At 33.8% G+C, this 12731-nt stretch overlaps 1 protein-coding gene and 1 non-coding gene across 3 annotated transcripts in view; both read right to left on the bottom strand.

Annotated features, from left to right (window-relative positions):
• LOC110028380 (transcription factor bHLH140) overlaps positions 1–9261 on the bottom strand; it is a 20102-nt gene extending 10841 nt beyond the window's left edge. For both annotated transcript variants that reach the window (XM_020730212.1, XM_020730213.1), the window contains exons 1-3: positions 9143–9261; positions 8914–9032; positions 6495–7390 (exon numbers count right to left, since the gene is read on the bottom strand). In XM_020730212.1, the coding sequence (XP_020585871.1) occupies positions 6495–7390; positions 8914–9032; positions 9143–9182 (1055 nt within the window). In that variant the 5' untranslated portion in view covers positions 9183–9261. The remainder of the gene's footprint in view (positions 1–6494; positions 7391–8913; positions 9033–9142) is intronic.
• Positions 9262–10148: 887 nt separating this feature from the next.
• Positions 10149–10220, bottom strand: TRNAH-GUG. Its single transcript has one exon. It is a non-coding gene; the product is annotated as a tRNA-His (tRNA).
• Between the last annotated feature and the right edge of the window lie 2511 nt (positions 10221–12731).

The raw sequence follows: 12731 nt of genomic DNA, 5'->3' as shown, positions 1-12731 counted from the left end.
CTAAAGTGTCTAATCTCAATTAAGTGCGTTTCCACTAACCCTCAGACATCTATAGATCTAGCTTAACTCGCTATTAGACTCCTAAAACCTAGGGGTAAACTCATAGTTTTGGCAAAAGAGTTGTGAGTTGTGCTTCAATCCTAGTTAAAGGAATTGGATTTTAAATTGATTCAAAGCTTAAGGGATCTAAGAGTAAGTCCACTAATCTCTCAATCGTTATCTAAATTCTCATTTCTTCCGATTCCAAGTAGTCTTCCAATTTGCAATTCATTTTTCCTTAAAAAGAAAAGGTGGATTGTTCGCTACCCTGTCTCCTCTTTAGATTGTATCATCCCAAAAATTCAAATTTCAATTTCAGTTTTCTCTCATCTTCTCTTTCTCCCCTATTTCCCTTGAGATTATAAATCATTTCTGAATTTAATTAAATCGGAAATTCCCATTTTTAACTCGACCGTTGGAAATAAAATAAAACAAACGAAAATGAAACCGATTCATTTTTAAAACCAAATTAAATTAATAAAACTCACAAATGTTTCGGTCAAAAACATTTAAATTTGTTAAAAAGAAAATGATCGGATCAATCCCGAAAAGGATATCCTTTCCAAGTAGCGCTTTTATGGATTTCCAAACCCAACATGACTTCAATTTATATCAAACCCAAAATGAAACTTCAAAAGTCTTCTTCATTTCATAAAATATAGGATAACAATTCATAGGAAACATCTTTCTATACCTCTAAAAATCACACCATTATCAAAGCCCTTCAACTTTGCTTCTTTTTTTTTATACATTTATAAAGGAATAAAGGAAGTCAAAAATGTCCAACATATGTTTCAAATAATGATAGGTAGTATGAGATAAATAAGCATAAGCCAACATCCATTTAGAACATGAGTAATAAAGGCCTCTGATGACTCATTCTTATATGCATTTCTAGAGGGGCAAATCTCTTTTCAAAACTAGCATTATGACACTCCCAAATATCTCAAACAAGAAAAATAAAGGCAGCCTATACATGCTCTATTCAGATTTTTCTAGAAAATATTCATGCTTAAGCCTAAAAATGAATTTCCATGTTTCATGATATATGAAATAATATAAAATAGGGGAGAAGAGAAGAATACCTCTTCTTTTTGTAAACTTAAAGCAAAGGAGGAGTAAAGCAAGCTTGAAAAATTACTCCAATAGCAACTCACGAAGATTTTTCACAATCTTCAGCTTACAGCACCACAAATCCGAGATTCCAAGATCTTTGAACAGCAAAGGAGCAAAGCTTCCTTTCCAACAGAGAAAACAGAAAAGAGATTCTCCTAATAGAATGAATAATAGAGGTAGAAAAGCATCCAAATCTCCCTAAAATCCCTCAAGAACTTCTTTCAAAAATTTTTTCAACAAACCCTAAGCCACAGAGGATGAAAAGAACAAGAATGAATTTTTGAAGAGATTTTGATAGCACCTCCCTACTTTCAAAATTTCGGCCTAGGAATTTCGGCCCGCCCCTAAAACCCTCTTCAAGTGGGGTTTTAAAGCAAAGAAAAGAGGAAGGAGAAGCCATCTACCAGCCACCCTAGCAAGCAAATCGTGTGAGGGGAGAGGAGGAGAAAGATTTAAAGCAAGAGGAAATGCGAACTGGGGCAGAGAAAGGGTCGGCCAGGTGGAACATCGCAGTTGGGGGAACGTTCGGTCGAGCAGAGCTCGAGGCGACGAGCCGCGTGCGCGTGTGCAATCAGCGGCAAAAGGCCGCGTGTGAGGAGGCGGGGAAGACGATTTCAGCGGCCAAGGGTTCGACCGTCGAGCGGTCGCGGGAGCTAGGGCACGGGCGACTAGGGCACGGGCGAAGGGCGATCACGGGACCGAGCCGGGCACGGGCGAAGGAGGATTTAATCGTGCAAGGAGAAAGGGAAATATATATTTAGGGTTTTATAAATATTATATAATTAAAAAGAATAAATATACTTAATTATTTTTTTTAAAGTATATGAAAAGAATTTGATTTGCACATTTTAATTTGTGTGAAATAATTGCAAATTGGACACCTCTTTTAGGTAATTTCGACATTTCGGACGTTCCAGCGCAGTCCGATTCGCCGTCGGAAGTCGTTTTGACGAATTCATCGATTTGCGTGCCAATTTTCTCATGTCGAAAATATGGCAATATGGGTGTCCATTCCTACCAAAATGGGTATCCCGGACGCGTTGCCACAGTCCAATTTGTCGTCGGAGGTCATCCGGAGAAGTTCGCATTTTCGCCCGTCCTTTGGGCTTAATTGAAGTCCGATTTCGTGTAATTTCGTGAACTTTGTGTATTTTGTGTGTGTATGTGACGAAAAAGTCGTGACAAATATCTTCCTAAGGCTTAAAGTTCTATTGGGAACTTTTCATCTGAGTCTTCACAAAATAGCCCATAACCGCTCGTTCATAAGACGATGGTCTTGTGCCATAAATGTTAGACATCAAAGAAAAATAAGAAGTGGCTGAAATTTCTAAAAGGGTGAGTCTCAATTCTAGTTTTCTAGGATGGTCAGTAGGAATTTCTAGAGCTAGAATCTAGGCTCTAAGGAGGAGAAGACAAGACCTCACAAAAATGAGGTCAACATCGGGAAGACGCGGAAAGGGATAGGGATGAGGTCAACAGGCATATAACTCAAATGGGAATTCTTTAGATTAGCAAAACAGAGCTTTCCTTCATTTGGTTAACATGAGAAGTGAAGCAAATTAAGAAAAAGATTGGGCCCAGGATTGCGTGAGAATAGGGTGGAGAAGAGATCGAGTGAAGGCTCCGGGTTACAATCTAGGGTGTTGTAATAGAGGATTGTGCGACATGGAGGAGTTTGGCAAGCTCACGCACGAGACAGACCAAGCAAAGAATATTGAGACTTAGGAGGCATGACATGGAGTGTGGTTCGGTGCGAGGGCTAGAGCAGAGGATCGCACAAGGAATGAGAGCCATGCAAAGACTTTAGGGTTGAGTATATCACGACACAGGGAAAAAGAATAGCAGGTGCATTGAACTAGGGTAGAGTACGCAGCGTGCGATCTTTTGCAGTAAGGAGGAGCGGGGCACTGGGAGATCGGGACGCGACAGAGGCAAGAATACTTTTGTCATGCATGGATTTTGAATAGAGAAATAGAATGAGAGCATTTGGAAGGCCAAGACAGCCCTGCATATAGTGATTAGTGAAGAAGATAAATAATGCGAAAGAAGTAAAGGGATAGTGACTTACGTTGCATAACTTTCAAATTGGAGAAGAAGAACCAAACAGGGAGGATGAATGTCAAAGAGGAAAAACAAACAAAGTGTAGGAACAAAAAATAAATAGACGGGGAGAAAATGTGCGAATGAATGTCAAAGAAGCTTTCGTTCGGGCTTGTAACTGTGCAAGAGCGGGAGCAGTTACTACACATTCTAGAGGCTCCAACAAAGAGGAAGAGGTAGATAATTAATTTAATTTGATTAATTATATTATATTATTTATTTATTTATTATTTCTTTTTTCTCTTGTTTGTTTCTTCTTTCATGTTTTCTCTTTTTTTTTTATACAATCAACATCTACTTCCTTGTAAACTCTCCTGCAACATTATCTCTAAAAGTCTTCTACCTACCTATAAAAACTGCAGGAACTGCATTCAAAGACAATTGCATCATGGAATGAGACCACAAGTTCTTCACAAAATCTCAGTTGCCCATTATTTGATGTTTTCAAATTCAAGTTGAACATGTTTTTCAATCATATTTCAACTTAATGGGGAGTGTTAGAACATATAATTTATTCTTGTGAAAGGTTATGAGAGAAATTATTTCATTGAATTGGATTTATTTTCTTCCTATTTTAGGCTTTCCTATTTTATATTATTTCTTTTATCTCCAAAACAATTAATATGAATTGATTATATTAGGAGTTATATCTTTCATTTCCTGTTATTTCTTTTTTCATTATCTTTCCTATTCTAGGATTCATGTAAGGGTTTTTTATATCTCATTTTCATATCAATAAAATTATTCTGTATTATTTTAAATTCCAACAGAAATTATAACTCTAAAGATTATTGTTAATAATAAGATTTTTAATGTTATAAGAGTTTATGCTCCCAAAACATGTTCGAATATATATTCAAAAGAAAGAAATGAAATGATCTACACAAAATAATACAAATGATATCTCCTGAAAAAAAAAGGAGATTTAAATAGACATGTTTATAGAATGATTGAAAATTTTAGAAGTATTCATGATGACTATAATTTTAGATTGACTAATAAAGAATGTTGTATTTTACTTTAGTTTATAATTTTGTTATTGATAATACTTTATTTAATAAAAGAGATGGGTGTATTATCATTAAGAAAAATGAGTATAATAATACAAAAATTGATTATTTTCTCATGAAAAAATAGATCGTCAAAACTGTAAAGATTGTAAGGTTATTTCCATGTGAAAAATTATGACTGTAAAGATTGAAAGATCATTGTTGATTTTTAAAAAAAAAACTTATGATAAGGTTTCAAGAGAAGTGTCCTAAAACATTTTAGAAAAGAAAGTATTACTATTGCTTATATTCAATTTATTAAAGATATATACTAGAGTTGTTATTTGTGTTCGAATACAAGCATGTTTGACCAAGCATTTTCTTATTTTAGTTGGATTATATGAGGATCGTCTTTAAAACCATATCTTTGTATTTAGGTGGGGTTGTTCATAATGTATCATGACGTATGCTTGAGAGTTCAAGTAACATTAGAGTCTAAAGGCTTTCGTTTGAGTACATCTAAAGCTGAATACATAGAATATAATTTTAGTAGTAGTAAATCTAGTAGCAGGATTATAACAATGGGTAATTGAGTCATTAAAATAAGTGAATGTTTTTGATATATCAACTTTATTGTTCAAAGTATTGGTGATATAGATGGAGATGTATTAGTAGCAAGTTGGATGGTTGAAGTGGAGGAATGCATCAAGCCTATTGCGTGACAGAAAATTACCGTTCAGATTTAAAAGAAAAATTTTATGAGACAATATTTAGACCTGCAATGCTTTATGGCACAGAATATTGGCCTGCAAAAGAGAAGCATAAATTTAACACTTGCTGAGATGAGAATGTTTAGGTGATGAGTGGTTTTACACTTAGAGACAAAATGTGAAACAAATATATCCATGAAAGGGTTGGAGCAGCTCTGGTGGCAGACAAGATTAGAAAATCTCCTTAGATGGTTTGGTCACATTAAATGTCGACCATCAGATGGCCCAGCTAGGAAAGTTGACATTTTAAATTTGACTTATATTAAAAAAGGTAAAGGTAGACCTAAAAAAATTTTGGCATGTTGTAAGAAAATGATCTTAATTTATTAGAACTAAGTGAAAATATGACACTTAATAAGACGTAATGGAAAAAAAAGATTCATGTAGCCAACCCCACTTAATGAAATATGTGCTCGTTATTGTTGTTGATTCACTAATAACTCTGCAAGAAGCATAACAGTTTTAACACACATGAATAAATGTCACATAATTCATTAGAGCCATTTTTTTTTAAATTGGGTAGAACGATGCTAATAGAAAAGCCTATAGACTTCCTTTCCTTATGGAGCAATGTTCTGCTAAGATTATCACAATTAGTAATTTCATTCCTTGAGTGGTACTTAGGATTGCATAAATTTGTGAATATTTTACTCCTGGGATTGAAGCAATTAATTGTTTTTAACTACCAACCTTGTAGAAATCATATTCTGTGATTTGTGGCTTTGTAGCTGCAAGTTGCACTTTCCTATCGTCTTCCTTCTTTGGTTCTTTTGGCTAGCAATACGGCACAGCAATTTCTTGAACAATTTGGAAAAAGGAGGGTTAATTTTTTTCCTTGGAAATTTTGAGAACTTGCCTGAATCCAAGTATGATTAATTATAATTTGCAATTTTAACTGAATCATTAGATGATTCTAAGAAATATCTTAGTTTGAGTCTTTCGGGCTACATATGAAATCCCGAAAGCATTAAAAACTAAATGAACATTGAGAAGTACAATAAAATTTCAAATTATTTTGATTCGTGTGTGCGCTATTGGATGTAAATTTTCTTAACTTCCCACAGGTTTTGATGACTACTTCCAGGGGTGAGTCTTCTTCTACAAGCGTGATCCCTAGATTAACACTTTGGAGATCTCTTTGCTTCACTGTCTCTATGTTCTTTAGTTATCGGTGCATATGAGTGAATGAGTTTTGTCAAGTGCAATGCATGCAAAATTTATTTTTGTGGTTTGAATTTTGATCGTTGTAGAAGCTTATCATTCATTCTTGAATGTTCTGTGAAAGTTTTCAATATTAGCAACGATTAAATTAATGTTTAAAACGAAATAAATGTGTTTATTGTTTTGCATAAAGGTGAATAATCTTTGCTAAAGTTGAGAAGTAATAATCTATGGGCAGTGGTTTATTGTAAGTGTTCGTACATGGACAATACATTTTTTTTTAACATGAATAATACACTTAAACCATACAAAATCTTACCAGTTGGAAGCATTGGCAATCACATTACATATCAGTCCTCCTCTTGAATAAAGCCGAGTTATGTCTCCTACATATGTTGAAAATCTGTTGGTATCAACATTTTTCTTTGATGCTTTGAACTTAACCAAAGAAATTATCTTTGATTTAGGACTTAGATCCACCAGAATAAGTTCGACCTTCTCAACCTTACTCAAAAAATCAGCAACAGCCTCCACAATAACATCAGATGCTTTATCCATATTAAACTGAAAATCTGAAGTTGAAATGGATGGAAATGCCAAAGTAGGGGCATCATTCCATTGTAAATCATTATTTTGTTCATCCTCTCCAGCCTCGTTTCCCTTTTCGATTACCATGGAACAAGAATTATTTTCCTTGTATTTATCCTTAGAAGATGAATTCTCAGAACCAAATTCATCAGTGTCAACTTTCTTCAAAAATTTCATAATCCCTTGTTGAACTTTAGAATCCTCGCTCTTTTGACCAAAAACACCAGATGACAAATTATCAAATAACCCCAAAAGCCTATATGTATTTACAGCAGTTTTAACATCTTCGTCGTTCTGACAAAACGTAATCCTTGAGAATCCTTCGTTCAATTTCGGTAGCACCTTCTTCTGTAGCATCCGGTTGACGACAGCCGCAGCTTTTCCCCCTTGTAGGTTCCCTTCATGCCCAGTTCGCTTCACCGAACGAGATATACAAACTCGAGCAGGCAGATCGAGAACCACTGAGTGCACATTGGCTCGCGTTCCACCGAGTTTCAAGAACTCAGACCGCTGCTCGAGCTCCAAGTTGCATCGATCGATTAAGACGTTCTTACCTTCCTGTAATGCATTAATTGCACTTTGCAAACACTGAGCTTTAGTTCCAGCTTTTCCATTCGCTATAGTGTCCTGCTTGAGATGGCATAAAAATAGTAAGAAAACTAGTTTCGCTGAGCAATAGAGGGGCATTGTAAACTTAAATAAATAAGGAAAGCGAGTAGAAAGGCATAAACAAACTAAGCCCAATGCATGGTAAATGTAAGCTTCAGCTAAAATAAATGCTATAAAACGGCTCTAAGTGATGAAAAAATAAAATAAAATAACAAGTCATTGTACTGCTATATTTTGAAAGAGAATGGAACAAGGACTTCTATAAAGTGATTCCTAAAAAAGGTGCAAATTTTTTTACCAAATCTAGATAGATAGCATAACAAGCCGTGATATTTATAGCTTGAAATAGTGTAGTATTCCCTAAAAAAGAGGAAGAAGTTCGTGAGAACTCGATAACAAGCATACGCTGCAAAAAACCCACTTTGCTTCAGCAGACTTTTATCTAGCTGAATATATTTGCTGGAGTTTCAGGTGAGTGTTACACACAATCAAGAAATATGTACAAAATAGAGCATATCAGAATGAAACTTGAAATCTAACTATGATTCTAGTCCAAAAGGATCAAATCATGAATTCAAAAAGAAAAAACTTCTTACGAAAATGTTATTTAGTGAAAATGCCTCCCTCCCTCCCTCTATCTTCATCAAAGATTGTCAGCTCTCGTTCCCTCAACTTATCTTCAACTCATATTTGTCACCATGCACAAAATTGTTGTCATTACCATTCAAGAATCTGATTCTAGCACCAAGACAATGGCCTCACAAACCAGAACCCCTCAAAAACTCTATGCTAGCTTCCCTCATTGATCTCAAAACAGTTAACTTAAACCCATCCATTTAGATATGCCCCGTTCTTTGAACTTCTTGCTCAACCTTGAGAACAAGATCATTTTGAAGGGAGGATACATGATATTATATTATTTAGTTCCTGTATTAGGTTAATAATAAAATAATTAGCTAAAAATTAGTATTAATGAGATTCTTGTACATCTATAAATACTCCATTAGGAGATATTGGGAAAAACAAAAAAAAAAGAGACAAATTTCTCCCCCAGATATGCGTCTATTCTCATTTCTCCCCCTCCCACTTTCTGGAGTGTCTGCATCTTTGACATGACGCTTATAAAGGTCTCAGCAATTGGATCCTATCAGAAATATACAAATTTTATAGCGACTCCAAGAGTGTACAGAACTAGAAAGAGCGAGAGAAACAATTCTCTGCATTCAACAATTAGGATGACAAATTTTTCTTATCTAGAACACTTATCCATCTAGACATGCCCCATCGGCTCCAATATGAGTACACTTAGCACAGGATTTCCAGGCCAAAGCCAACCCATTACACAAAAAATGGCCCAATTCAATTATTAAGAGTTCCACTCCATTGTTTATTAACAGATTCAACAGCTCTAGCAGGAAAAAGTTCAAATTTGTGAACTAATGCATTGCTAACTATTACATTCAATAAAGAATTATTCGATAGTCCTCACGGAACCCTAAAACATAAAAAGAGCAAAAACAAAAAGAGGGGAGAGTGGAGACCTGACAAATACGAGTCCAGGTGCGTCGAGCGCCGCTAATGACATCGTTACAGAAAGTTGATTTCCCACTTCCAGGAGCACCGACGAGGATTACTATAAGAGGTTTCCCCTCTTTCTGTTCTGAAAAAAGACGGCTGAAATGAGAATGGGTAATCGGGAACAACATAATAATAATAATCATCGAAAGAGAAGGGGAAGAGAGCATATTGGCCGGAGGAAGCAATTTTTACCGCTCAAGAGAGAAGAACTCGAATCTGGCCCTACCGCCATTAGAGTTACAAGAAAGCTTACGATCGCCGGGAGGCGGTGACGATTTTAAAGATGAAATATATGGTCGTGAATTTTGATATTTTAGTGAGAATCTGAAGAATGAATGGAAGTGTAAGATTTATAAATATTTATAAATAGCTATTTTAATAGTGGTTTTATAGAAGATCGTTAAAATAAAAAAAATAAAGGAAAACACACAAGTTGAATGTCCAAGAAAGATTCGTACGCCAACAAGCAGCACCTGGGCTGTTAAAATGATTTGTTTAATTCATTCGTTAAGTTAACGATTGAAACACAAATAACCTTTTTACCCTCGATATATAAAAGAGTCAAACATGAATAACAATTTTTTCGTTCTTGTTCGTCTCGTTTTGACTTAAAATAATTACATATATAAATGATGAGTAATATTTTTAAAAATTTTAATTGATTATAAAGCTACAAAAAGTTAAAATTAATTAAAATTATAAATTCAAAAATAGAATAAAAAATCAATTAAAACTATTATTTAAAGAATATAGATAAAAAATATTAAATTATATTTTAATGCTATTTAATCCATAACATTTAAAGCTAACCCCAATCAATAACACTCTACAATTACGTAATTAGGATTCTCAAAAAGAATTTTTTATTCACGAACAACTTCTGTTGTGAACTTCTTCAGATTTTTTTGAATCTAGTAGTATGAACTCAAATTTCTTCATCAGATTTTTAAATATTTTGGATACGACTTCGTCTATGAAAGAGCACATCATTTTCTATCATTCTGCCAGAGATGCACAAATACATTTTTTATGTTTTAAATATAAACGAGCCGAACACACAAATTTATGCATAGTAAAAACATTATTGTTTTAATTTTGATAAATTTATTTGTATTTTTATGTATTTACATATTCAACACTCGTATTAATATTAATATTATTTTAGTCTTGTCAGACTATGACTAAAAAAGTAAAATCGTGTGGCTGCTGGGATTCGAGCCCAGGTCTCCACGGCCACAACGTGGAATTCTAACCACTAAACTACAGCCACAACAGTGCACAATTGTTTTAAATATAATAAATAATAAATAGTTAACAGTAGAATGATAATATGCTTTTGTTATACTTACTAGTATTGCTATCCAATTTATTACCCAAGTCTAATTATTTTCACAAATTATTTATAAAATGAAATATTTATAAGGGAGTTTCTTAATATTATAGCTTATTTGGTGTGGCGACTGTTTTGAAAATGCACCTGGCCTGTTTGGGTAAACTGCGTTTTGACAGCTTATGCATTTTCAAAACGCTGAAAACAACATTTTCACACCACACATATCTATATGCGGTGAAAAATTTATGACTGAGATCAAACTTTTAGAAAAAAATAAATAAATATTAGTAATAGTCACTGCACCTAGCTTATCAGCAAATTATTCAATAAGCTGCAGCTGCCCCAAACAGACCTTTAATATCATATTTATTAGTGATGCACAAATTATAAATGCATTAATAATATTTTATTTAAATGAATCAAAATAACATTATCTTTAATGTTAGGAATTAAGGTGTTCATTAAGCATATGTTTTGTTATTTAGTATTTATATTCATGGTTTTGTGCATATGGATATTTAATATTTTATTTAATTGGCTTTATTTCACTTTTCTTCTCCTATATTTATCTCTATAAAATCCATCAAATCATTATAAGAACTTGAATTAAGTTCAACAATCATTGATTATAATTAGATTAAATTAAAAAATAAATTGAAACTTAATAAGGCTGAAGGCACAAAATCTCACCCAAACTTAAATCTTACCATGTCATCCAAGAATCAACCCTAGCTGATCTCTTAGTAGTGGGTTATCAAATATGTCCAGTGACTCATAAAGTCACCTCACGAACATTTTTTGTATCCACAGAACTTCTTAACTTGTTAATATTACTTGCTAATTGAATGCAATTCTTGCAAAAAGTACTTATCTCAAATCTAAAACTTACATAAAGTTCCTAACAACTACATTAACTTTAATATTTTGTTTATGCAATTATAATCTTAGCCAGTTTTATAAGACTATCCTTCAACCTTGCTTATAAATAGAGGGTTATTGATTGATCCCATGCATGTGAAATAATGAACCATAAATGAAATGCTATCACATCAAAATCAAAAATAGAACCTTTCTAATACTCTCCTTGAAATTTTTATATATATCTCTCTTTTTGAATTGCTTAAATGTAAATGTAGTTCGATTAACCTACCCTTCTCTGCTCAAAAAGGTTCAAATGAGATCTTTATAATTTAATTCATTGAGAGAATTATTGATACCCGCCCTCTCTCTCTCTCTCTATCTATCAACTTTTATGCCTATTGGAGTAAAATATTTTGCTAGTAAAATCTTATCTTTTATGTGCAATAGTATAACAAACATCCTATTTAGTTTGTTGAACATGAATAATGTCAAATATTAAAATAAAAAAAAAATATATGCATCATCATGAAGACTAAGATAGATCTATGTACAACAAGCAACAAAATTATTATAATACCTATAAATAGAGGCATAGCATTAACTATTCTCCAATAAGGAAGATTCTCAAAATTCTTAAGGGTTTTAGAGTTCTTTTTGAAAAGTTGCTCCTCCTACTCGCTTCTCTTTGTGAGCGTGAATCTATCATCTCTCCTAGATTATGTTATTACATTAAGTCCAAGAATTATTGTTCTAGAAATTTTCTCATATGCACTTCCATTATAAGCTTGAATCTATCATCTCACCTAGGAGCTAACATTACTTTAAGACCAAGAGTTACTGTGCAAGCTCTTTTACAAGATGATAAAACTTACCCCTCATAAGAAAAGTAGAAGACCAACAAGGCATTAGGCTTACCTTACAACTTTTTCTCTATTTTTCTCGTGGAGACTAGGCCCAACTAAATTCTAAATGTTAGTTAAGGCTAATATATTATAAATGGGAGTTAGCACATCTAACTATTTTGATTATTTTTAAGTTGATTGTCATCATCTTTACCATGAGATATATAATGAATTGTAGAATTACATTCATTGCATTCATGGAAGTGCCGCTAAGTTGATTTATACATTTCCTCCTAGAAGAAATGCCTCTTTTTCTTAAATGCATTGTCACACAATATTTTGGGTGCATTGTCACACTTTCTTCATGTTATATCATTACACCGTCTTCGGGATTTGTTGTTACATCGCATTATTCATCAACGCCAATGAGCAGGGGACGGTCGATGGTGGTCCAAGGTCGCAGGAGTAGGAAAAGTTCGTAGGGTCTTCGATCTAGACTAGCACAGAAATTCGACTCCTCCCGATCCAAATCTGGCTCCTAGACTCCCTTCTCAGTCTTGAGCCATTGAGATGGTAGGGCTCTATTTATAGACTCCTATAATAGCCTCCCTTATAAATAAGGAAATAATTCGTTCTCCACCGGACGGTCCGGAGAGATTCTCATGATCGGACGACGTATTATGAACATTTTAGTGCCTTAATGAAAAATCGAATTGCTAATATATATATATATATATATATATAT

Source organism: Phalaenopsis equestris, unplaced genomic scaffold, assembly GCF_001263595.1.
Source record: "Phalaenopsis equestris unplaced genomic scaffold, ASM126359v1 Scaffold000511, whole genome shotgun sequence".
NCBI classification, from domain to species: domain Eukaryota; kingdom Viridiplantae; phylum Streptophyta; class Magnoliopsida; order Asparagales; family Orchidaceae; genus Phalaenopsis; species Phalaenopsis equestris.
Note: the sequence above shows the minus strand (reverse complement) of the source record. Positions and strands in the feature narration are given on the sequence as shown.